General features: G+C 43.5%; 1 protein-coding gene across 1 annotated transcript in view; it reads left to right on the top strand.

Annotated features, from left to right (window-relative positions):
- The window catches only part of dennd1a (DENN/MADD domain containing 1A), a 132,931-nt gene that overhangs the window by 48,526 nt on the left and 57,507 nt on the right, over window positions 1-26,898 (top strand). Inside the window, exons 6-10 of the mRNA XM_070439563.1 lie at window positions 11,531-11,600; window positions 12,823-12,903; window positions 18,663-18,716; window positions 20,968-21,078; window positions 26,689-26,789. Coding sequence (XP_070295664.1) covers window positions 11,531-11,600; window positions 12,823-12,903; window positions 18,663-18,716; window positions 20,968-21,078; window positions 26,689-26,789 — 417 coding nt within the window. The remainder of the gene's footprint in view (window positions 1-11,530; window positions 11,601-12,822; window positions 12,904-18,662; window positions 18,717-20,967; window positions 21,079-26,688; window positions 26,790-26,898) is intronic.

Genomic DNA, 26,898 nt, shown 5'->3' with positions numbered 1-26,898 from the left:
AAATATATTTGGATTTGTTTAACACCCGTTTTTGTTACTACATGATTCCATATGTGTTATTTCATAGTTTTGATGTCTTCACTATTATTCTACAATGTAGAAAATAGTTAAAATAAAGAAATTAGTAAGTGTGTCCAAACTTTTGACTGGTACTGTATATCATACACTACAGTTGAAGAACAATGGGAGATAAATTCTGCTTTTAAAGTTGATAAACTTGTAACCCCACTTTTGAGAAAATGGCCCTTGAATGTTTTGTAACACCTACTGGAGAGCTCTTCTTTGTCTACGCCCATTCTGCATCGTTCACACCCTCTTAAGCCTTAGCCCCACCCATCTCTTTAAGGATTCACATGTGAGGCCATGTGCTAAACAGAGTGAGTATTCTAGTGTACTAAACAACCAAAGATTTCAAGATTAAAGTCTGGTTTATACTACGTCTATCGACATGTCTGTAGACAATTGTCACAGTGACATCATGAACATTCTATTGTCGTCCGACATCAAACTTGTCCTTGTCGTTATAAAAAAGGATAAACACAAAAACGACAGGTGGTCCAAAATTTTAACACCAATAAACCCTTCCGTTTAAAAATGTATTTAGTATACACTACCGTTTAAAGGTTTGGGGTCACTTAGACATTTCCTTGTTTTTGAAAGAAAGCTAATTTTTTTGTCCATTAAAATAATTTCAAATTGATCACAAATACAGTGTACACATTGTTAATGTTGTAAATGGCTATTGTAGCTGGAAATGGGTAATTGTTATGTAATATCTACATAGGCATACAGACGCTGATTAAAGAAGCAATAAAACTGGCCTTCTTTAGACTAGTTGAGTATCTGGAGCATCAGCATTTGTGGGTTCGATTACAGGCTCAAAATGGCTAGAAACAAAATAGCTTTCTTCTAAAACTCGCCAGTCTATTCTTGTTCTGAGAATTGAAGGCTGTTCCATGCGAGAAAATGCCAAGAAACTGAAGATCTCGTACAACGCTGTGTACTACTTCACAGAACAGCTCAAACTGTCTCTAACCGGAATAGAAAGAGGAGTGGGAGGCACTGGCGCACAACTGAGCAAGAGGACAAGTACATTAGAGTGTCTAATTTGAGAAACAGATGCCTCACAAATCATCAACTGGGAGCTTCATTAAATAGTACCCGCAAAACACCAGTCTCAATGTCAACAGTGAACTGGCGACTCCGGGACGCTGGCCTTCTAGGCGGCCAGAATTTTCTCCATCTCCTTAGCTATCATACTCTGCTTCCACCGGCATTCCACTGATTTCAAAACCTGGTCAACTTCTTCCATGATCGCCGTTTCAGAATACTCTACAATGTCTGGTTCAATGAAGATGTTATTACCTAAATCAGGGATTTCCTCATCATCTCCAGAAGTGGAGAGCATTAGCAACACTTTTGCAGTTCTTCGCGATACCTTTTAAAAGCTGCGTTAGAAATTATTACTTATACATACTGAGCAGCTCATATTATAGACAGAAGCATGCTACATGGCAGATCAATCTGAACTCATCTTTCTGCATGTTCAGCCCATCCATTATCTCAGCCAATCATGGCTAGTGGGAAGGTTCCTGTCTTTTCCCGTGGCTAAACCAACTAGGCTTGTAATTTAACAATTTTATTCATATTCACAGATGACATACAAGTTTGTTATTAAGGCACATGAAAGTTCACATGTTCCAGAAGGCATTTCTGCAAAAAGTAGAAGTAGTGACGTGCAACATATGCCTAGTTTCCTGAAACCAGTCACATATGAAAAAGTACACATTTTTACATTTCATCCAATCGACCAAAAGAACAGACGACTCTCGGCGACAGCCCTTAAAATCGACACAACCTTTTTGACGTTTCATCTAATTTATCGTATTTCCAACACCTACCACCAAGAGGTCACGCACAATTAAGACCACAATACTAGACCCCAACAAAAAAGAAACAAAGAACAAGAAAAAATGAAGAATGGAAAAAGCCAATCCAATTCTGCAGACTGTTGACTAGAGACAATCCCTTAGGGAGGGGAACTCTGGACTATAGAGTGGCCCAGCGTGTGGCTCTTTCTCCGGGGCTCCTCTTCACTTCAGCTGGGGGGATTAAAGCCGCGCTAGGCCTCTGACCTTGCTTTGTTTACATCCGACACAAAAAACGCAATCATTACAAACCCCTCTGTCTTCTTCGACACAGTAAAGGTTGTGACCTGCACACACAGCGGCACCATACACACAGCGGCACCATACGTGTGCGCCGATCGGAAAATAAATCAATTGGGGAATTCGATTAGTTTACCTCAATGGGCGGCAATGGGCCCAACCGGCAGGCGGCTAAGTGGAAAGCGGTACGGTTGAGAGGGTTAGAAGAGACTGAAGGAGATCGTAGAATGGTGTTTGGAGATTAAGGTGTTAATGGGGTCTGATTAAATGTGAAATGGACTGATTTGGTGAGCTATGTCCTTGGCTGAACACACAGTGTTTGTAAATGTCCACTTGAGAGCACCCAGTGTTGTGGCTGGTTATACCGGCCGGCTGGTCCCGCTGTTTAACCTCCCATTGATGGTGTTGTGGTTGGTAAAACTGTATGTGGATGCAGCAGCAGCAATACACTACCAGGGCTTACCCTAAGGTCTGCTCTTTACTGTACAAGGGATGAATGGATGAGGCACTCTTGCCACAATGCAAAGCCGAGCACACAGTCATGCGAACACACGCACACGCACACTGTTGAATGCTATAGGTCTAAGGTAGAACACAAATGTCTAGAGGCCTGGTGTATTGATGATTATGTATTGATGAAGTACCACTTCTGTCGCCATATCACTGATCCCTGTGTGATTGTGTCTGTGTGTGTGTCTGTGTGTGTCTGTCTGTGTGTCTGTCTGTCTGTCTGTCTGTCTGTCTGTCTGTCTGTCTGTCTGTCTGTCTGTCTGTCTGTCTGTCTGTCTGTTGTCTGTTGTCTGTCTGTCTGTCTGTCTGTCTGTCCTGTCTGTCTGTGTGTCTTGTGTGTCTGTGTGTCTGTGGTGTGTCTGTGTGTGTGGTGTGTGTCTGTGTGTCTGTCTGTGTGTGTGTGTGTGTCTGTCTCCGTGTGTGTGTGTGTGTGTGTGTGTCTGTCTCTCTTTGTGTGTGTCTGTCCGTCTGACTCTCTGTGTGTTGTGTTGTGTGTGTTTGTGTGTGTGTGTGTGTGTGTCTGTCTGTCTGTCTGTCTGTCTGTCCTGTCTGTTCTGTCTGTCTGTCTGGTCTGTCTGTTCTGTCTGTCTGTCTGTCTGTCTGTCTGTCTGTCTCTCTGTCTCTCTGTCTCTCTGTCTCTCTGTCTCTCTCTCTGTGTGTGTGTGTGGTGTGTGTGTCTGTCTGTCTCTGTGTGTGTGTGTGTGTGTGTGTGTGACAGCAGCAGCAGACCTGGCTTAATAACTTCCCTTGCCCTTTACAGGCTGGGAGGAGGGACCATAAAGGCAGAGTGGAAGGGCCATCCAGGGAAATACACAGGAGTCATTCACTCCCAGCCAATTAAAACGCTTGTTGACGTATTTATGTCCTGCCCGCCCCACCCCTCACCCTCACCTACTTCCAACCTCACCCCCACATCTCGACTCTGAAGCTAAACCTTACGATTCGTGTCCGAGATTGGAGAAGGGGATATTAGATTGCCGGATGATTACCAAGGCAGTGTGTCGCTAATTCAAAGTATATCTGAAACTATCAAGTAGGGTGTTATCCCGGGACGTTAGGCTAACTGTAAATGCTACTTATCTTTGCGTGACAAATATTTATTTACTTGACAAATATTTATTTACATGACAAATATTTACTTACTTGACAAATATGTCATAGCAATTAGGTGGTACGCTTTTGTGAGTGCCAAGGCTGCCGTTTCATTATCTCCCTTGTACTGGGATTGAGATTGAACCACATGGACTAGTTCGACCACATGGTTTAGACAGTGAATTCCTGGCAAGCCTAAAATCTCATGACTGGTCATGTACGGTTTGCCTTACTTGCAGTTGTGGTTAGCTAATGAGTAAAAAATATATTTAACAGTCACCCAAATGTCAGGGAAACCTCCTGTTTTAAATTCACTTCCTGTTAAAACGGTCCATGGTATGGAAGGATTGTATGATATAGGAATTGAATATGGCTAGCTACTATAATATGTCAGGTCCCATCACTGTGCAAGATGTAAATGCTACAACTGACGGTCCACTTAACTCTGAGGATTGGGTTTCATGAAAGCACTCGTCATGTCGGAAACATGTCGCGTTCCAGGTAGCCAGGCACTTGACACTAAATAAAACCATCAACATTTAGCCAAGTCAGCTTGTGTGTGATAGAAGTAGCTGAGTAAGCGGAGCCCGGCTGACGGGCATCCTGCCACTAAGATACAGCCAAATGAAATTCAGTGGGTTGTTTCACACTCCTTTCTTTTTACTGGCCCTCTAATCGGCCCCAGTTTCCGCTGCTCCCCGACATTCTTTAAAAAGCCCTCCTGGTATAAAGGGCCCTACGCAAACAGAGCGACGGAGCGTCGTATATGGTCCGTTCCAAAATCCGAGTCACACAAAATTAAATAGAACTACTTAGAAAATGATGGTCCGTCGCTGCGTTTTACGTAAAGTGTGTAGCGGCCTTAGGTCCCCTGGGGGCCCACTATTCCTTCTGGCTGTTTTACACAAGTCTTTCGAGTCACTCATCCGCCTTTGTTTAACCCCTGACCCTGCGAAACAAGGCTCCGTCAAAAGTTCTGAGGGGCTGGCGGCGAGGAAATGGAATAAGTGTTTGGTTACAAACAAAACAGGCACTGGCGGTACGTCATAAATCGTTGGTGCAGCAGGAGTGCCGCCACGGCCGGCCTATTGCACGAGGGCGTCGGGCTCGTAAAGTTTTAACGTGGCCTGGTCTTTCTGCCGACTGTTTTGTTTTTAAGGGGCTCAGGAGTGGTGTCTGCCGCGGAGGGGGGACAGTAGATGGCTGTTATATCACATGTGTGAGTGTGTTTACAGGGGAGTGGGGTGTGTGTCGGGGAAGAGGATCTGTGTGTGCACTGCAGAGAGTATTTGTGAGCCCTGGGACATTGTGTGGTTATTATAAGAAAACCCTATGACATTGTGTGGTTATTATAAGAAAGCCCTGAGACATTGTGTGGTTATTATACGAAAGCCCTGGGACATTGTGTGGTTATTATAAGAACGCCCTATGACATTGTGTGGTTATTATAAGAAAGCCCTGGGACATTGTGTGGTTATTATAAGAAAGCCCTGGGACATTCGCTGCGGTTATTATAAGAACGCCCTGGGACATTGTGTGGTTGCTGTCTGAAAGCCTGGGACACTGTGTGATTATTATATAGAAAGCCCTGGGACATTGTGTGGTATTATAAGAAAGCCCTGGGACATTGTGTGGTTATTATAAGAAAGCCCTGGGACACCTGTGTGATTATTATAGAAAGCCCTGGGACATTGTGTGGTTATTATAAGAAAGCGCCTGGGACATTGTGTGGTTATTATAAGAAAGCCCTGGACACTGTGTGGTTGCTGTCTGAAAGCTCTGGGACACTGTGTGATTATTATATAGAAAGCCCTGGGACATTGTGCGGTTATTATAGAAAGCCCTGGGACATTGTGTGGTTATTATAAGAAAGCCCTGGACATTGTGCGGTTATTATAAGAAAGCCCTGGGACATTGTGCGGTTTATTATAAGAAAGCCCTGGGACATTGGTCGGTTTATTATAAGAACGCCCTGGGACATTGTGCGGTTATTATAAGAAGCCCTGGGACATTGTGCGGTTTATTAAGAACGCCTGGACATTGTGTGGTTGCTGTCTGAAAGCCCTGGGACACTGTGTGATTATTATATAGAAAGCCCTGGGACACTGTGTGATTATTATATAGAAAGCCCTGGGACATTTGTGCGGTTATTATAAGAAAGCCCTGGGACATTGTGCGGTTATTATAAGAAAGCCCTGTCCAGAATGTAGATGCGGAGGACTCTGAGAGCATGATAGAGATGTCACCATGCAGGCAAACCGCTGTCACAACTGCTCCTCTCTTGGACCTGACTCTTGACTTCATTTCTTCCTCCATGTCTTCTTCCACCTTTCCTTGACCTCTCAAGTCATTGGAGTTTCATATTCAAATTATTTAATATCCCTGATGTAAAATATCACAGAAGTAATGCTTAACATTCTTCTCCATCTTACCATTGACTACGAGCTGTCAATACAAGTCTTCACCCAGCACCACAATCCCAAGACAACTGCTCAGCGATCTTATGAAGGGGTATATGCTTTCTGGGTACGTGTTGACTACTGATCCCACCTTAACTAAATCCTTCGTCAGGCATGTGTCGTTATTCCTAGGAGAACAACAAAGCGTCTGCGGCTAACAAACGACGAAGCAGATTGTCCCCAGTTCAAATGAAGTTCAATCTACGTCCAGCAGCACTTTAAGCTTCCCTCGCACTGGCATTCATTTAACACAGTCACCCATAAAGCTTAGCGAAACAGATGTTTCTCTAAATCTGGCTAGGCAAATGAAAAACGGACCTTTGGAGAAAAAGGAAGCTAAAGAGCAGCTTAATCAAATTATATTAACAAATAAATCTTAATGGAGTTTTTGCAGGTTTTTTGGAGCTGGTGGGTTACTTATTAATTTAACCCTGGTGGGTTACCTTATTATTTAACCCTGGTGGGTTACGTTATTATTTAACCTGGTGGGTTACCTTATTATTTAACCCTGGTGGGTTACTTATTATTTAACCCTGGTGGGTTACGTTATTATTTAACCCTGGTGGGTTACGTTATTATTTAACCCTGGTGGGTACCTTATTATTTACATCCTAAGGTGGACGTTACCTTATTATCTTAACCGCTGGTGGGTTACCGTTATTATGTAAACACCTGTGGGTTACAGTTAAACTATTTAAACCCGGTGCGGTTACTGTTAAATTATTTAACCCTGAGTGGCGCATAACGCCTATTATTTAACCCTAGGTGGAGCTACCTTAATTACTACACCCTGGTGGCGACGTTAACCTACCTATTATATTTAACCTGGTGCGGTCTACCAGCTTATTACTTTAACCCCCTCGGCTGGAAGTTACCCTTATTATTTAACCCTGGTGGGTTACCTTATTATTTAACCCTGGTGGGTTACCTTATTATTTAACCCTGGTGGGTTACCTTATTATTTAACCATGGTGGGTTACCTTATTATTTAACCCTAGTGGGTTACCTTATTATTTAACCCTGGTGGGTTACCTTATTATTTAACCCTGGTGGGTTACGTTATTATTTAACCCTGGTGGGTTACTTTATTATTTAACCCTGGTGGGTTACGTTATTATTTAATCCTGGTGGGTTACGTTATTATTTAATCAAGAGGTCATTCAGGTTTTGGGTTGAAAATGTTAATTGTCTTTGCCGTCTTTATCCTGTAGACTGTCAACAAAAGCACTGAATTGAAACACAGGGAGTGTTTTGCTGTGGCGTATGCCGTTTGGTCTACTGTGGCATAGTGCTGTTGACCTTCACTATCTACAAAGCAGTCTCTACAAAGTAAGCAAGAGGTTTTATTAAATCTACTCTCGCTCTGTTTTCATCAGCCGTGGTGTGTAATTATTGAAATATAAACTGATATTTCTATGCAATAAATTGACTCTGTTAAAGGCAGTTAAAATGGCTTCAGAACCATGTTATATGATCTTATACAGCGCCTTACACATACACCTCCGCAGTGTCATCGGGAGGAGAAAAACATGACTTTATTCTATTTACCGTCTATTGACATGCTAATTAGACACAAATCTGCCGACATGGCTGTTTCTTTAATAAGAGGAAAGCTTCATCCTCAAGAGTCATTCGACCCCTTAGGATTCAAATCTAGCATCCATCCATCCACTTTTTTCCCTTATGTAGCTAACTAGCCTCCCACATAAAAGTAAATGTATGCTCCCAAAAGGACAACAAACAACGTCAAAATCACAACGAAGATTACTTTAATTAATACAGTTTTATGTTTGCGCCTCGAACAGACTCGAACGAACAACCTAGCAGCGGTTGGCTGCAAAGCTCATTGATGCTCATTGTCATACGTATCTTTTTGCAAATGCGTCACAATGTGACACGTATAAACTGATACCCGGCTGCACATTAGGATTTGATTCCTAATATCATGCTACTCCACCACCGCTGCTTTTTGCATTCCAGTGATCATTGGCCAAACCTATCATAACCCCTCTGCATTTCTATCATGGGCCATTGTTGATGCTCTCTGCCACATTAATGAGTAATGGATTCATGGCCAGGCCTCATTAAGAGGCAGTAGCTGAGGTCGGGAGGGGTGGAGGGGAGGAGGGTGTAGAGCTTGGAATAATCCTAGCTCCCAACACTGATCCCGCTCGCAGAGTCAAGGATGTTGAGCGCTCATCTGGGCTAATGAAATGCAGAATACTAAAGAACCCGCGAGCGGCCCCCGGTACATAAACTCTGCACCCATAACAGAATCGGTTGCTGCTGTGCATGCAGGTCACATACTTACCTCGTATCCTCCATACTAAAATCCTCCCCCTTTTTTCACTCAATTAAAAAATGCATGGCATATTTTAGCGTATCTTTTTTTATTTTTTTTATTACAAATAGACCCGACCAGAGCACCTTGCAGCTTTGTATAAAAAAACACCTCTCCCACACGTCTATAAACAGATTCAAAAGCTGGTCGGGAACCAGGGTTAAAGCCACTGGGGAGAAAAGTATGTGTATTCCGTGTGGCTTTGGCTTGCCGTGAGAAGATCGAACCAGGCCTTTTCCCCAGACAGACACATGCGCACAGACAGGGGGGGGTTGGGAAGGGAGTGAGACACGTAGACTTGGGTAACATATCGCATCACGCCTTGGCTGCGCCAGCTAGATACTGCTCACAGCTCTGCATGGGACTGAGGGAGGGAGGGAGGGAGAAAAGGAAGGCAACAGGAAAGGCTACTGTAGCCGTAGAAAATTTAAGAGTTCCAACTTTTCTGACTTGTTGAAAGCCTCTGTGTAGCGGAGGTGGTTTGCCGTGATGAGTAATCTCTCTTGGGATCTGCTTGAGGACTGATCCTCCCCACAGCTAATGTTGTTGAGTCACACAGGCTTGATTATAACTACATAGAATGCAACTGACACCTGTTAGGTCATTTAGGAATTCTTTGCAGTTTAATTCCCAAGTGGGTTTTCCAGTAAAGCCGGCCTGTTTTTGTTTATGATAATGATGTATCTGATAAGGCCTTAATGCTATTAAAAACAAAAAATGATGTTTTAAGTGGAAAGTAAGAAGTCGAAAAAGAAAGGAAATGCCTATTCCACCCATGCTTTACCAAGGTTTTCCAGCACACAGCTTTGACCTACTACAGTAGCTCTGTTGATATTGTACTTCAAACTATTTGTAGGCAGGTTGCTTAGGATTCAAACCTTCTCAAACAGCCCCCACAATAATCTCAGATTTAGTATTTGTTTTTAAATTGTGGGTGAACCAACAATCTGGTTTGTCGAATTAGTTTAGAGGCTTTTCTGCTTGGTTGCTTTTATGCCAATAAACTCTGATACACTTAATGTTGCCCAGGTCTTCTCCAGCTTTTAGCAGTCAACACTACTGGTAATCGATACCAAGACAGGTACCACAGTATATCCATACTGGCAGAGCATGAAAAGGGCAAAAGTGTTGTTGTAGTTTTAAAGCCATCTCAAACTTAAGATGAGCGGATCTGCACTGCTAGATGGGCAAAACTCATTTATTCTCTTCTGTTTTCTGTATTGATAAAAACCAAAGTTGCACTCTTTTCATAGAATTTAAATACAGAAATATAATCTTTGAATACGACCTGGATGAAGGCCAAAGGGGGATTAAACACAAAGTTGTCAGGGAGACAGTTGGTGTAGGCGGTGGGATCTGGAGCGAGGGGAGGGGAACGGGGGGTGGTGGGAGAGGGGAGGGTTGGTGAAGCTTGTGGCAATGTCCGCTACGGTAATGAGCAAGTCCGCCGCTGGAGAGAGCCCTTCTTGGCGGGCATATTCACGGCCGACTGCCGGTCGCAATTAAAGGCTAGGAGGAGGTGTAGCCTCGCAATCAGCCACCTCGCCAGTCGCTCCGAATGTAAATAAAAACGAGCCCAGTCAAATTACCGTTGCCGGCAGCTCGCCCGTTAAACCTGTCTCCGTAATGAGGGAACTGTGACATTTCAGCGTGCCGCCAACCCCGTCCCGGTCTCACTCGGCGAAGCAACAAGCCTCAGCCGGTGGTGTGTCTCTTGTCGAGACATTCTAATTAGGGCTGAGGACTTTCCGATGACGTCGCTCGGAGGACCGGGACGTGTGGCAGAGAGAGAGGGTTGCTGGCTTCTATCAGACATCTTTCGTTTACCTTTGGCTACCTCCTTCCCCTTTTTCCCTCTTCCCCTTCTCTCTTGTCTCTTTCCTCTTCTCTCCTCCTCTTCCCTCTTCTCTCTTCCCCTTCTCTCTTCCTCTTCTCTCTTCCTCTTCTCCTTCTCTCTTCCCCTTCCCCTTCTCTCCTCCTCTTCTCTCCTCCTCTTCTCTCTTCCCCTTCTCTCTTCCTCTTCTCTCTTTCCTCTTCACCTACACTACCCCAACACCTCTCTTCTTTCTCTATTTCACTCGGTCACCCTCAGGGCCACAGGAGGAGATGGAGAGTACGGCTCTTGTTCTGTATTCTGGACGAGCCTGTCTCCTAAAGGATACTCACTGAATGCTTATTGCTGGCCACGCACCCACAGACACATCATCATCATCAGTGATCACTCGAGTAAGAGTATGATTGTCCTCCATGGGGTCTTCTATTTGTGGGTCTTCAGATGGCTGTAGGGGCCAATCCGGGCGCCACATATTTTGGTGCAGTTTGGGTAGGGGTGAGTGGTGGTTGGACCTTTCATGTATTGAGTCTCTCCTTGCGTAGCTGCTGCTTGTCCTCTGGTGGAGGTCTATATCCTGTAGTGCAGCTCCTTCTTGGATGTTGTTACACACACACACACACACACACACCTGTCTCTTATACACATCTAGATGTGTATAAGAGACGAGGTCTATATCCTGTAGTGCAGCTCCTTCTTGGATGTTGTTACACACACACACACACACACACACACACACACACACACACACACACACACACACACACACACACACACAGCTGCATGACTCAGTGAGTAAGAACCACTTGAGAGGAGAGAACACACCACTGTTCGGTCCTCCCTCCCTTCTCTTTCACGCTTAGATATAACTGTCTTGATGACAGCTATTTCCCCTATTGTTCACATTTCTTTCCATGGTGTGGGATGGGACCAGGGAGATGTACAAGGGATGACAATAAGTGAAATATAACCAAACAATGATGATAGGAAACATTTTATTTACCAATGACAAAAGATAAGCGCTATAATGATGTGTGAGGAAGTTGTTATAAATTCATTTATAATTCATTAGACACATCAGTTCATAGAGATTGTTACCCTGAAATTCTCTGTATTTACTTTATTGCAGCTATCTGCCCTGGTTTGAGGTATTCTACAAGCTGCTCAATATCCTCGCTGACTACACAATCAAAGGCCAGGTCAGTATTCTCAATGAAATCAAAAATAATAGTGGTCATTGTAGTTAGGGTGAACCTTGTTATCTACTTAGGTCACAACTAATGATGTAAAAAGGGCTTTCTAGAATAAAATACATTTGATTGAGGTAGGTATAGAGGAGATTTAGCAACTCCTGATACAAAAGCTTGTTTATTGTTAAAAGTAAAAACCAATGTGTTTCGGCTCTTGGTCTTCATTAGAGTAGGTAGAGGCAGACATAGAATTCCACTGCAGTAGAAAGACTGTCACCTTTCTTTATCTTTTTCTTTGCCTGTGTCTTGGGTGACAGCCATCCCATCTAATATTAAAGTGGTGTCCCCTCTGTCAGAGCTGCCACCCTACTGACAAACATCACTCACTCACTCACTCACTCACTCACTCACTCACTCACTCACTCACTCACTCACTCACTCAAAAATATTAACAAACAGATCACTCTCTCTGCACACGTAGGTGATACTGAAACACTCAAAAATATTAACAAACAGATCACTCTCTCTGCACACGTAGGTGATACTGAAAACCAAACAACTTAAAAGCACATTGTCCAAAAGAGACTTAAATAATCATTATAGGATTCAAATCAAATTGAGCTTAATCGACAGGCATTCAGACATTTTAAGTAATGTATTCAGAGCACTTTGGCAAACATCTGTTCAAGCCTCAGCTTTACATGTCTGCTGTTTATGGTTGTCAGACAAAGCCCTATACCTGGGAGATAGCAACACAGCCCTATACCTGGGAGATAGCAGACACAGCCCTATACCTGGGAGATAGCAGACACAGCCCTATACCTGGGAGATAGCAGACACAGCCCTATACCTGGGAGATAGCAGACACAGCACTATACCTGGGAGATAGCAGACACAGCCCGATACCCGGGAGATAGCAGACACAGCACTATACCTGGGAGATAGCAGACACAGCCCTATACCTGGGAGATAGTGAACAGAGATTATACTGTAGCATCGGCAGCCATTAACAGGATAAAGATATGTTTTGTTGTCGAAGTACAATGTACTGGGAGCGCTTTCAAGTCTGTAGGCTATTGGTTATTTCCTCCGAGATGCCATAATATTATAAGGAGGGGATATTGTCAGCTATTTTGTTTACATAAACATTTAGTTCCTGTTGCTATTTATAATAGGGTTCCTGTGGGGTATCGTGTGAGATTGTACGTGTCTGTTTGTGTGTGTATTTCAGGAGAGTCAGTGGCGAGAGCTCCTGGAGTCACTCCATACACTCCCCATCCCTGATCCTGGAGTGCCAGTCCATCTTAGCGTGGTAAGACTTTGACCAACTCCCCGTAGACTTCATGGCTGGCCACCTTATCAGAGGAGCAACACATTCAAATCTTCCATCACTAGTTGTCCATTATGCCTAAAATGCACTGCTCATTAGCAAGGTTGCAGAATTAGCAAACATCATCACACTTCAGGGCCCTTCACATGATACAAGCAAGGTGCCAAGAGCCGTAGGGTCAGGCGTGGCAGTGGGTGAAAGTTCAAGTTATTTGCACTTTGAGTGCAGTGGCAATATCCCAAAAGCACTGCTTAACTTGTCGCAATGCCAAAAAACAATGTCTATCTTGAGGCAATACCATTCTTGCACCTGTCACTTGAAACTCCCTTTAGATATCTACATTTATCACACAGTATATATACCTATAGTATGTTTTTTGTTGTTGTTGCAGAATACATCAATATATCCCATCTCATGGCCATAGCACTTGGGTCAGTGAGGTACAGCCTTATCCTTTATAGTGGGTGCTTTGAGATACAGTTGAAGTTGGAAGTTTACATGCACCTTAGCCAAATACATTTAAACTACATTTTTCACAGTTCCTGACATTTAATCCAAGTAAAAATTCCCTGTTTTAGGTCAGCTAGGATCACCACTTTATTTAAAAAATTTGAAATGTCAGAATAATAGTAGAGCGAATTATTTATTTCAGCTTTTATTTCTTTCATAACATTCCCAGTGGGTCAGAAGTTTACATACACTCAATTTGCATTTGGTAGCATTGCCTTTAAATTGTGAAATGTTTCTGGCAGCCTTCCACAAGCTTCCCACAATAAGTTGGGGGAATTTTGGCCCATTCCTCCTGACAGAGCTGGTGTAACTGAATCAGGTTTGTAGGCCTCCTTGCTCGCATACGCTTTTTCAGTTCTGCCCACACATTTTCTATGGGATTGAGGTCAGGGCTTTGTGATGGCCACTCCAATACCTTGACTTTGTTGTTCTTAAGCCATTTTGCCACAACTTTGGAAGTATGCTTGTGGTCATTGTCCATTTGGAAGACCCATTTGCGACCAAGCTTTAACTTCCTGACTGATGTCTTGAGATGTTACTTCAATATATTCACATAATTTTCATTCCTCATGATGCCATCTATTTTGTGAAGTGCACCATTCCCTCCTGCAGCAAAGCACCCCCACAACATGATGCTGCACCCCCGTGCTTCACAGTTGGGATGGTGTTCTTCGGCTTGCAAGCCTCCCCCTTTTTCCTCCAAACATAACAATGGTCATTATGGCCAAACAGTTCTATTTTTGCTTCATCAGACCAGAGGACATGTCTCCAAAAAGTATGATCTTTGTCCCCATGTGCAGTTGCAAACTGTAGTCTGGCTTTTTTATGGCGGTTTTGGAGCAGTGGCTTCTTCCTTGCTGAGCAACCTTTCAGGTTAGGTCGATATAGGACTCGTTTTACTGTGGATATAGATACTTTTGTACCTGTTTCCTCCAGCATCGTCACTAGGTCCTTTGCTGTTCTGGGATTGATTTACACTTTTCGCACCAAAATATGTTCACCTCTAGGAAACAGAACGCGTCTCCTTCCTGAGCAGTATGATGGCTGCTTGGTCCCATGGTGTTTATACTTGTGTACTATTGTTTGTAGAGATGAACGTGGTTCCATGAGGCGTTTGGAAATTGCTCCCAAGGATGAACCAGACTTGTGGAGGTCTTGATTTTTTTCTTTTGATTTTTCCATGATGTCAAGCAAAGAGGCACTGGGTTTGAAAGTAGGCCTTGAAAAACATCCACAGGTAGACCTCCAATTGACGTCAATTAGCCTATCAGAAGCTTCTAAAGCCATGACATAATTTTCTGGAATTTTCCAAGCTGTTTTAAGGCACAGTCAACTTAGTGTATGTACATTTCTCACCCACTGGAATTGTGATACAGTGAATTATAAGTGAAATAATCTTTCTGTAAACAATTGTTGGAAAAATGACTTGTGTCATGCACAAAGTAGATGTCCTAACTGACTTGCCAAAACTGTAGTTTGTTAACAAGAAATCTGTGGAGTGGTTGAAAAACGAGTTTTAATGACTCCAACCTAAGTGTATGTAAACTTCCGACTTCAACTGTAGATTGCGGTTATTATCCTTCATAGAGGATGCTTTGATTCTTGCCGACTGTTTTCGGGTCAGTTGTGGGTTCAATGGGGGGAGCACCAAGGCTGCCACCCCTGCCGAGTGGGGCACCATTTCCCCGACCCTCAAAGGCTTATCCCTCAGCTGTCCTGCATGATGGGTTACAACACAGGCCGTTCCATTTGAAGGATTTTTAGGAATCCCTCAGAGCTCCATGTTAGGGTGCCTACTCAAAGCGTTTCACGGGCAATGGAGTGAGACAGAGTTTACACCCCAAAAAATAGGGAGCTTCCGAGGAGACGGTTCTGTCAGAGTGATCTTGGCGTCAGACGCAGGAATATAGAGGAAGTAGTGAGTGCATCACTTTGTTCGCTAGTCTTTCCCCACTCCCAGCAAAGGAGCTGGGTTTATTATCATACCGTCACTCTTGTGACACCTTCTCCATGAGATATCTGTCAGACCCACCTCACTATCCTTACCCTGCAAAGTGACAATACATGACTAAGATTGAATCCTACTAAACCGACTCTGACGCTCATCTGATGCGTCAGGGCTTGTAAACCCAACAGCGAGCTGCTCAGTGATGCATACCTACCAGACGAGCTAAATTCCTTCTATGCTCGCTTCGAGGCAAGCAACACTGAACCATAAGTGAGAGCACCAGCTGTTCCGGATGACTGTGTCATCATGCACACCATAACCGATGTAAGACCTTTTAACAGGTTAACATTCACAAGGCCGGAGGGCCAGAAGGAGTACCAGGACGCATACTCAGAGTATGCGCTGACCAGCTGGCAAGTGTCTTCACTTTTTCAACCTCTCCCTGACCCAGTCTGTAATACCTACATGTTTCAAACAGACCACCATAGTCCCTGTGCCCTAGAAGGTAACCTGTCTAAATGGCCATCATACCAGACACCCTGGACCCACTCCAATTCGCATAATGCTCCAACAGATCCACAGATGGCGCAGATGTCTCTATTGCACTTCACACTGCCCTCTCCCACCTGGACAAAAGGAACACCTGCGTGAGAATGCTGTTCATTGACTACAGCTTAGCGTTCAACATCATAGTGCCCTCCAAGCTCATCACATAGCTAAAGACCTTGGGACTGAACACCTCCCTCTGCAACTGGATCCTGGACTTCCTGACGGGCCGCCCCCAGGTAGTGACGGTAGGCAATAACACATCTGCCACGCTTACCCACATCTGCCACGCTTATCCTGTCCTCCCTGTTCACCAACAATTGCGTGGCAATAGCATGGTAGGCCTGATCACTGACGACGATGAGACAGCCTATAGTGAGGAGGTCAGAGACCTGGCAGTGTGGTGCCAGGACAACAACCTGTGCCTCAATGTCAGCAAGACAAAGGAGCTGATCATGGACATTAGGAAACGGATGGCCGAGCATACCCCCATTCACATTAACGGAGCTGAAGTTAAGCGGGTCCAGAGCTTCAAGAAACCACAGTGTCCACATCACTAAGTATCTATCGTGGTCCAAACATACCAACACAGTTGTGAAGAGGGCACGAGAACACCTCTTCCCCTCAGGAGGCTGAAAATATTTGGCATGGGCCTTCGGATCCTCAAAAAGTTCTACAGCTGCACCATTGAGAGCATCTTGACTGGCTGCATCACAGCTTGGTATGGCAACTGTTAGCGTCTGACCCAAAGGCCCTACAGGGGGTAGTGCGTGCGGCCCTGTACATCACTGAGGCCGAGCTTCCTGCCATCCAGGACCTCTATACCAGGCAGTGTCAGAGGAAGGCCCTACATTTTTCAAAGACTCTAGCCGCCCAAGTAATAGACTGTTCTGTCTGCTACCACACAGCAAGCGGTACCGGTGCACCATGTCTGGAACCAACAGGACCCTGAACAGCTTCTAACCCCAAACCATAAGACTGCTAAATAGTTAGTTGTATAGTTAACCAAATAGTTACTCGTACTAACTGCATTGACCTATTTTTGTGCTCACTTTTTTGACTAATCTCATACGCTGCTGCTACTGTTTACTATCTGTCACTTTATTCCCTAGTTATGTACATACACTACATGACCAAAAGTATGTGGACACCTGCTTGTCAAACATCTCATTGCAAAATCATGGGTATTAATATAGAGTTGGTCATGCTTTTGCTGCTATAACAGCCTCCACTCTTCTGGGAAGGCTTTCCACTAGATGTTGCAACATTGCTGCGGGGTCTTGCTTCCACAAGAGCATTAGTGTGGTCTGGTACTGATGTTGGGCGATTAGGCCTGGCTCGCAGCTGGCGTTCCAATTCATCCCAAAAGTGTTGGATCGGGTTCAGGTCAGGGCTCTGTGCAGGCCAGTTAAGTTCTTCCAAACTGGTCTCTACAAACCATTTCAGTATCGACCTCGCTTTGTGCACGGGGGCATTGTCATGCTGAAACAGGAAAGGGCCTTCCCCAAACTGTTGCCACAAAGTTGTAAGCATGGAATCGTCTAGAATGTAATTGTATGCTGTAGCGTTAAGATTTCCCTTCACTGGAACTAAGGGCCTAGCCTGAACGATGAAAAACAGCCCCAGACCATTATTCCTCCTCCACCAAACTTTACAGTTGGTACTATGCATTCGGGCAGGTAGCGTTCTCCTGGCATCCGCCAAACCCAGATTCATCTGTCAGACTGCCAGATGATGAAGCGTGCTTGGCATTGAGCATGGTGATCTTAGGCTGGTGTGCAGCTGCTCGGCCAATGAAACCCATTTCATGAAGCTCCCACGAACAGTTCTTCTGACGTTGCTTCAAGAGGCAGTTTGGAACTCGGTAGTGAGTGTTGCAACTAGGACACACGCACTTCAGCACTCGGCTGTCCCGTTCTGTGAGCTTGTGTGGCCTACCGCTTTGCGGCTGAGCCATTGTTGCTCCTAGATGTTTCCACTTCACAATAACAGCACATACATTTGACAGGGGCAGCTCTCGCAGGGCAGAAATTTGATGAACTGACTTGTTGGAAAGGTGGCATCCAATAACGGTGCCACCATTGAAAGTCACTGAACTATTCAGTAAGGCCATTCTACTGCCAATGTTTGTTTATGGAGATTGCATGGCTGTGTGTTCGATTTTATACACCTGTCAGCAACGTGTGTTGCTGAATAGCCGAATCCACTAATTTGAAAGGGTGTCCACATACATTTGTGTATTTAGTGTATCTAACACAATTATCTTGTACCCCTACACATCGACTTGGTACTGGGACCCCTTGTATGTATTTTGTCAAGTTATCGTTACTCATTTGTACCTATTACAACTTGTTTTATTCGTGTTTTACTTTTCTTTTATTTCTCTATTTTCTTTCTCTCTGCATTGTTGGGAAAGGGCCGTAAGTAAGCATTTCACTGTTAGTCCTCACCTGTTGTTTATGAAGCATGTGACGTATAAAATAGTATTTTATTTCATCTATCCCCTGGGCTGTTACCGTTATTGAGAACAGGGAGGTGTTCATAAGACATCAAATGTAATAAAACAGATTGAAACAGGAAGTTGAAAAAGGCTGTTTTTCCAGTGTATGGAATGTCTTTACACTATTGAGCGTTAACTCCTAATCCTATTAGCGTTTGTCTTTTCTCATGAACTGCGATGGCTTAAAATGCCTTAATCTCTCAAATTTTACCCCCTGTGTTTCTTTGTCCCCGTTAGCATTCCTACTTTACTGTGCCTGACACAAGGGAACTACCCAGCATACCTGAAAACGTGAGTATCTTTGGCCTTCACCCTTCATTTTGAATTTGCTGTTCTTTATTGTTCACTGTTTAGGAAGACATTTGCAGCACACCACTAACAATATCCATTTGGAATAATTGAAGATATGCCAAAATACATCACTCAATCTCATCTGATATGAAAGGACACAATGTTACTCCACGCTACCCACGTCCCCAATGCACACTGTTCATATAGGCCTGTGTGACAGGTTTACTGTAGGTCTGTGTGTTAGGGTTAGGTTTACTGTAGGTCTGTGTGTTAGGGTTAAGTTTACTGTAGGATCTGTGTGTTAGGGTTAAGTTTCTGTAGGCTCTGTTGTGTTTAGGGTTAGTTTACTGTGGCCTGTGTGTTAGGGTTAGCTTTACTGTAGGCTGTGTGTTGGTTAGGTTTACTTGTAGGCCTGTGTGTTAGGGTTAGGTTTACTGTAGGTCGTGTGTTTTAGGGTTGGTTTACTGTAGGCCTTTGGGTAGCATGAATAACCGCTAGCCCACAAACGTTAGACATTCATTCAATTGCTTCAGCTCATGGAGGAGATATCGAAGGAGTCGGAAAATCAATATCTTGTTTGATTTCCCCGTTTTTCCAATTTCCCGCGGTAACCTCAGTAGTTAGTTAGCCGTCAGACTGCCCTCGCTAGTCCTCTAAGGCTGTGAGGCTCCCCAGATCCCCTCTCTGGGGGCCTTTAGACAGACAGAGAGAACCGCAGAAAGGGAGAGCTTGACAGAGACGTGACAGAGGTGCGGGGAGACGTGACAGAGGTGCGAGGGAGACGCGACAGAGGTGCGAGGGAGACGCGACAGAGGTGCGAGGGACGCGACGAGGTGCGCGGGAGAGCGAGCAGAGGTGCGAGGGAGACGCGACAGAGGTGCGAGGGAAGCAGCGACAAGGTGCGAGGGAACGCGACAGAGGTGCGAGGGAGACGCGACAGAGGTGCGAGGGAGACGCGACAGAGGTGCGAGGGACGCGACCGAGGTGCGAGGGAGACGCGACAGAGGTGCGGAGGGAGACACGCGATGGGGGACAGAAGTGAACCCCAGTCAGAAGGGAGACGTGTCGAAGGAGGAGTCTGTAGTCTTCAGAAGTAATGCTTCTGGAGGTTTGGAGAATAACAGATTAAAAAAAATAAAAAAAGTTATTAAATGTACCTTTTTTAACTAGGCAAGTCAGTTAGAACAAATTCTTATTTACAATGACGGCCTACCGGGAACAGTGGGTTAACTCCTTGTTCAGGACAGAACAAACAGATTTTTTACCTTGTCAGCTCAGGGATTCATCAGCAACTGTCGGTTACTGGCCCAACACTTTAACCACCTGCCGCCCCATGCACACAACATCCCTTCTACTAGCTTATTTACACCTAAATCACATGTGGATGCCTATTTCAAACATATTTTTTCTCTTTCTATGACATAGACTGACCAGGTGAAAGCTATGATCCTTATTGATGTCACTTGTTAAATACATTCAATCAGTGTGAATGAATTGGAGGAGACAGGTTAAAGACATGGACAATGAGACATGGTATTGTATGTGCATGTTGAATGAACAAGAAAAAGATTGAAGTGCCTTTGAACGGGGTTATGGAGTCAGGTGCCAGGCGCACCGGTTTGAGTGTGTCAAGAACTGCACCACTGCTGGGTTTTTCAAGCTCAACTGTTTCCCGTGTTTCAAGAATGGTCCACCACCCAAAGGACATCCAGCCAACTTGACACAACTGTGGGAAGCATTGGAGTCAACATGGGCCAGCATCCCTGTGGAATGCTTTCGACACCTTGTAGGGTCCATGCCCTGACGAATTGAGGCTGTTCTGAGGGCGAAAGGTGCTGGAACGCAATATTAGGAAGGTGTTCCTAATGTTTTGTACACTCAATGTATATTCAGATTCAGAAAACTTCAATGTCTTCCATGAGTCAGTTTATTTTGCAGCAATAAGAGTACACATACAGACGAAATCACATATTTAAATACATTACATATTTCATGTGTTCTGTCTAAAGTATTGTATATAATTTTCTTACATGCCGACGATCACAGAGAGAAGTTTTATTTGAAACAATAATGTGTCTCCCTGTTACATTCTTCACCTGTTATATCTATACTATACCTTTGTAAAAGCTATGTAAATCATGTTGATGCCTTGTACTATTCATACAGTCATTGGTCTGCCCTTGCTATCACAACTAACCTCTACCCCTTTTTTCTTTTTCTTTTTACTTTTTGCCTTTGTTTTTTCTTGCAGAGAAACCTAACAGAGTATTTTGTAGCCGTAGATGTCAATAACATGCTCCATCTGTACGCTAGTATGCTTTATGAGCGTCGAATCCTCATCTGCTGTAGCAAACTAAGCACCGTAAGTACTGTAGATCCTTCACTCCCTCCTTCACTCCCTTCCTCCTCCATTCTCACTCTCTCCATGCATATCAACTAATCAATGAGTGTCTATTTTACAGGATTGGCTTGGTACTGTTGCACCACCACACAATAAGACACAGCATGAAATGGTTGCTCACCCAGAATTTAGAAAAATTAAATTTCAACAGAAATATTTGAAGATATTGTGGATGAGAATCTGGCTGTTTTTTCCCCACTGTAACCACATACTATTTTTAAACCCTTTACATTTTCTGTTACATTTTTTGTTCTACCCTCCACCGTTAAAGCTATAACCCTCTTCATGCCTTTTGTATAGAGAGGACTGTCTGAAGAGCTTGTCACTTGCTAAAAACATCTCCTTACACATACAGTGCCTTCAAAAAGTATTCACACCTCTTGACTTTTTCCACATTTTGTTGTGTTACAGCCTGAATTTTAAATGGATTTAATTTAGATTTTTTTCACTGGCCTACACACAATACCCATAATGTGAAAGTGTAATTATGTTTTTAGAAATTTTTACAAATTATTTTAAAATGAATAGCTGAAATGTCTTGAGTCAATAAGTATTCAACCCCTTTGTTATGGAAAGCCTTAATAAGTTAAGGAGTAAACATTTGCTTAACAAGTTACACAATAAGTTTCATGGACTCACTCTGTGTGCAATAATAGGGTTTAACATGATTTTTGAATGACTACCTCATCTCTGTACCCCACACATACAATTATCTGTAAAGTCCCTCAGTCGAGCAGTGAATTTCAAACACAGATTCAACCACAAAGACAAGGGAGGGTTTCCAATGCCTTGCAAAGAAGGGCACCTATTGGTAGATGGGTAAAAAAAAAAAAAAAAAATCTTCCAATTTTTCATTATTTGAGTATTTGGTATAGATCGTTGACAAAAAAAGACAATTCAATCAATTCAATTCAATCCATTTTACTCCCACTTTGTGGGAATGTAGAACAAGTCAAGGTGTAAATACTTCCTGAATAAGCCTTATTTTCTTGTACTGTACCATACAAAGCATTGTCTTCAATTAAGCTTTTATGAGGCATTTCTAAGTCTTCCATTATGTGATATGGCCACGATATAATTAAGCCCCTCCTGCCCTCTCGGCCTGTTAAAGTCACTAATGTGTGTATGGGTTTTTGATTAGCGAAGCCCAGTTTATATGCTGTTTTTAACACATACTGTAAAAGGGAAGTTGTTCACAAGCCCAATGGGAAAATACTGTTGTCGGGGTGGATGCTTGTTTAGAAGCTACACCTGAACATGTAGTAGCAAAGAGGACTTATGCTAGAATGGTGAGGAATAACAATTATTTTACATTCCATCAAAACATGACCACGTTCTTACAAGAATATGGGGAGACGTCTAATCCTTTAACATATCAGTGAATATGGGGAGACGTCTATTCCTTTAACATATCAGTGAATATGGGGAGACGTGTATTCCTTTAATATTTCACTGAATATGGGGAGACGTGTATTCCTTTAACATATCAGCGAATATGGGGAGACGTCTATTCCTTTATCATATTAGTCAAATAAAATCTTATCAAATGTTATTTGTCATATACACATGGTTAGCAGATGTTAATGCGAGTATAGCGAAATGCTTGTGCTTCTGCTTCTGACAGTGCAGTAATATCTAACAGTTTCCCCAACAACTACCCAAGTCGGTTAGGACATCTGCTGTGTGCATGACACAAGTAATTTTTCAACAAATTGTTTACATACAGATTATTTCACTATAATTCACTTGTATCGCAATTCCAGTGGGCCAGAAGTTTACATACACTAAGTTGACTGTGCCTTTAACACTTGGACTATTTTACCAGCATTAAATAGGAATTGTGAAAAACTGAATTTAAATGTACAGTTGAAGTCAGAAGTTACATACACCTTAGGCAAATACATTTAAACTCAGTTTTTCACAATTCTGACATTTAAACCTAGTAAAGTCCTCCTGTCCTAGGTCAGTTAGGATCACCACTTTATTTTAAGAATGTGAAATGTCAGAATAAGAGTAGAGAGAATGATTTATTTCAGCTTTTATTTCTTTCATCACATTCCCAGTGGGTCAGAAGTTTACATGCACTCAATTAGTATTTGGTAGCATTGCCTTTAAATTGTTTAACTTGGGTCAAACATTTCAGGTAGCCTTCCACAAGCTTCCCACAATAAGTTGGGTAAATGTTTCCCATTCCTCCTGACAGCTGGTGTAACTGAGTCAGGTTTGTAGGCCTCCTTGCCCGTGCACGGTTTTTCAGTTCTGCACACAATTTTCTATGGGATTGAGGGGTCAGGGCTTTGTGATGGCCACTCCAATACCTTGACTGTTTGTCCGTGAACCATTTTGCCATTTTACACTTTGGTGTATGTTGGGTCATTGTCCATGGAAGACCCATTTTGCGACAAGCTTTAACTTCCAGACAGATGTCTTGAGAAGTTGCTTCAATATATCCACATAATTTTCATGCCTCATGATGCCATCTATTTTGTGAATTGCACCAGTCCCTCCTGCAGCAAAGCACCCCCACAACATATCTGCCACCCCTGTGCTTCACGGTTGGGATGGTGTTCTTCGGCATGCAAGCCTCCCCCTTTTTCTTCCAAAGATAACGATGGTCATTATTAATCTTGGTCCCCATGTGCAGTTGCATACCATAGTCTGGCTTTTTATGGCGGTTTTGAGCAGTGGCTTCTTCCTTGCTGAGCGACGGCCTTTCAGGTTATTGTGATATAGGACTCGTTTTACTGTGGATATAGATACTTTTGTACCTTGTTTCCTCCAGCATCTTCACAAGGTCCTTTGCTGTTGTGCTGGGATTGATTTGTACTTCTCGCACAAAGTACGTTCATCTCCAGGAGACAGAACGTGTCTCCTTCTGAGCGGTATGATGGCTGCGTCGTCTCATGGTGTTTATACTTGCGTACTATTGTTTACAGATGAACGTGGTACCTTCAGGCAGATTGGCAATTGCTCCAAGGATGAATCAGACTTGTGGAGGTCTAAATGTTTTTCTTGAGGTCTTGCTGATTTCTTTTCCCATGATGTCAAGCAAAGAGGCATTGAGTTGAAGGTAGGCCTTGAAATACATCCACAGGTACACCTCCAATTGACTCAAATGATGTGCAATTAGTCATTTCAGAAGCATCTAAAGCATGACATAATTTCTTGAAATTCCAATCGTGTTTTAAATAGCATCAGTCGAACTTAGTGTATGTAAACTTCTGACCCACTGGAATTGTGATACAGTGAAATAATCTGTCTGTAAACAATTGTTGGAAAAATTACTTGTGTTATGCACAAGGTAGATGTCCTAACCGACTTGCCAAAACTATAGTTTGCTAACAAGAAATTTGTGGACTGGTTCAAAAATGAGTTTTAATGACTCCAACCTAAGTGTATGTAAACTTCCGACTTCAACTGTACATATGAATCTATGGATGAGCGATGGCCGAGCGGCATAGGCAAGGTGCAATAGATGGTATAAAATACAGTATATACATATGATATGAGTAATGTAAGATATGTTTACATATGATATGAGTAATGTAAGATATATAAACATTATCAAAGTGGCATTATTTAAAGTGGCATTGTTTAGAGTGACTAGTGATCCATTTGTTAAAGTGGCCAGTGATTTGTTCTCCATGTAGGCATTAGCCTCTCTGAGTTAGTGATTTCAGTTTAGCAGTCTGATGGCCTTGAGATAGAAGCTGTTTTTCAGTCTCTCGGTCCCAGCTTTGATGCACCTGTACTGACCTTGCCTTTTGGATGATAGCGGGGTGAACAGGCAGTGGCTCGGGTGGTTATTGTCTTTGATGATCTTTTTGGCCTTCCTGTGACATCGGGTGGTGTAGGTGTCCTGGAAGGCAGGTAGTTTGTCCCCGGTGATGCGTTGTGCAGACCTCACTACCCTCTAGAGAGCCTTGCGGTTGAGGGTGGAGCAGTTGCCGTAACAGGCTGTGATACAGCCCGACAGGATGCTCTCGATTGTGGATCTGTAAAAGTTAGTCAGGGTTTTGGGTGACAAGCTGCTGCGCCTTCTTCACCACACTGTCTGTGTGGGTGGACCATTTCAGTTTGTCGTTGATGTGTACGCCGAGGAACTTAAAACTTTCCACTTTCTCCGCTGCTGTCACTTCGATGTGAATAGGGGGGATGCTCCATCTGCTGTTTCCTGAAGTCCACAATCATCTCCTTTGTTTTGTTGACGTTGAGTGAGAGGTTGTTTTCCTGACACCACACTCTGTGTGCCCTCACCTCCTCCCTGTAGGCTGTCTCGTCGTTGTTGGTAATCAAGCCCACTACTGTTGTGTCGTCTGCAAACTTGATGATTGAGTTGGAGGCGTGTGTGGCCAGTCGTGGGTAAACAGGGAGTACAGGAGGGGGCTGAGAAGTGATTATGGGGAGACGTCTATTCCTTTAACATATCAGTGAATATGGGGAGACGTCTATTCCTTTAACATATCAGTGAATATGGGGAGACCTCTATTCCTTTAACATATCATTGAATATGGGGAGACGTCTATTCCTTTAACATATCCGTGATTATTGAGGAATAGAAACGAGAGACACATCTCAAATGTTACCATATTCCCTAAATGGTGCACTACTGTTGACCAGAGCCGTGGGAGAAAAGCTGAATGTTCCTCATATTTTTTTTTTACCAAAACAGAAACCACACGTCCTCCTCCTCCCCGTTAAAAAGGGATATGATTCATCCAAGGAATCCCAGTCTTCCTGTTTGACGTGAAAAATACTTTACCTGACATGGCTGTGGACGAGCGTTCCCCAGGGGCTCTCTCTCCCCACACCCCATTCCCTATAACGAGTCCCTTAGACAAACGCTGCCACAACGTTTTCCTCCCCCCATCTTAAATCAAAGTAAAATTGTCAGAATCTCCAAGTTGGCCAGTTTGATTGACTGTGGGGGGGGCACGTTTTATGATCAATCATCTGCTCTGAATATAGAAACCCACACACTTAAACAGCGTCTCAGACAAACCCTGTTATTCTGGGGAATGTCTGTTGTGGTTGGGCAACATCGCTATTATTGACACATCTGCCAGCGTTCAACGGTGCCATCTTAGTTTGATCAACGGCTGCGTTCGTTTGCCCGGCACTACATTCCTCCTACCTTAACACACAAAGGAGCGGAATTTGTCACGTGAGATATTAAACGTCAGTGATGGGAACTGTTGCTGGTCTAATTTCCGGTGGTGTCATTTTTTTAAATTTCTGGGGTAGCTTTGATGCCATGAGTAATGGCCAAATTACTCTTGGAGTGTGTGTCCCTGTGTGTGTGTCCTTGTGTTTGTGTCCCTGTGTGTGTGTCCACAGAACTCCAAACATTAACATAGTGCAGTTGGAACTTTCTCTGCACAATAATCTGTCAATGTATTTTCTACAATATGACAATGCAAGGAATAGTTATATACCTCAAATATTCCATTGTGGATCTGTCAATATAGTGTATATTTCCAAATGATCCTGTGAGAAATAGTTATATGCCTTATTATGCTCTATGGTGTTGTGTGTGATAGTGGTGTTTTGTACTCTCTCCCTCCACCACAGTTAACGGCTTGTGTTCACGGGTCGGCAGCCATGATGTACCCAATGTATTGGCAACACGTTTACATTCCTGTCCTGCCTCAGCACCTCATAGACTACTGCTGGTGAGTAACCACAATGGTCATCTGTAGCTCAGTTGGTAGAGCATGGCGCTTGCAACACCAGGATAGTGGGTTCGTTTCTCAGCACCACCCATATGTATGCATGCATGAC

Source organism: Salvelinus sp. IW2-2015, linkage group LG4q.1:29, assembly GCF_002910315.2.
Source record: "Salvelinus sp. IW2-2015 linkage group LG4q.1:29, ASM291031v2, whole genome shotgun sequence".
Lineage (NCBI taxonomy): Eukaryota > Metazoa > Chordata > Actinopteri > Salmoniformes > Salmonidae > Salvelinus > Salvelinus sp. IW2-2015.
This window is presented reverse-complemented; position numbering and strand designations above follow the sequence as displayed.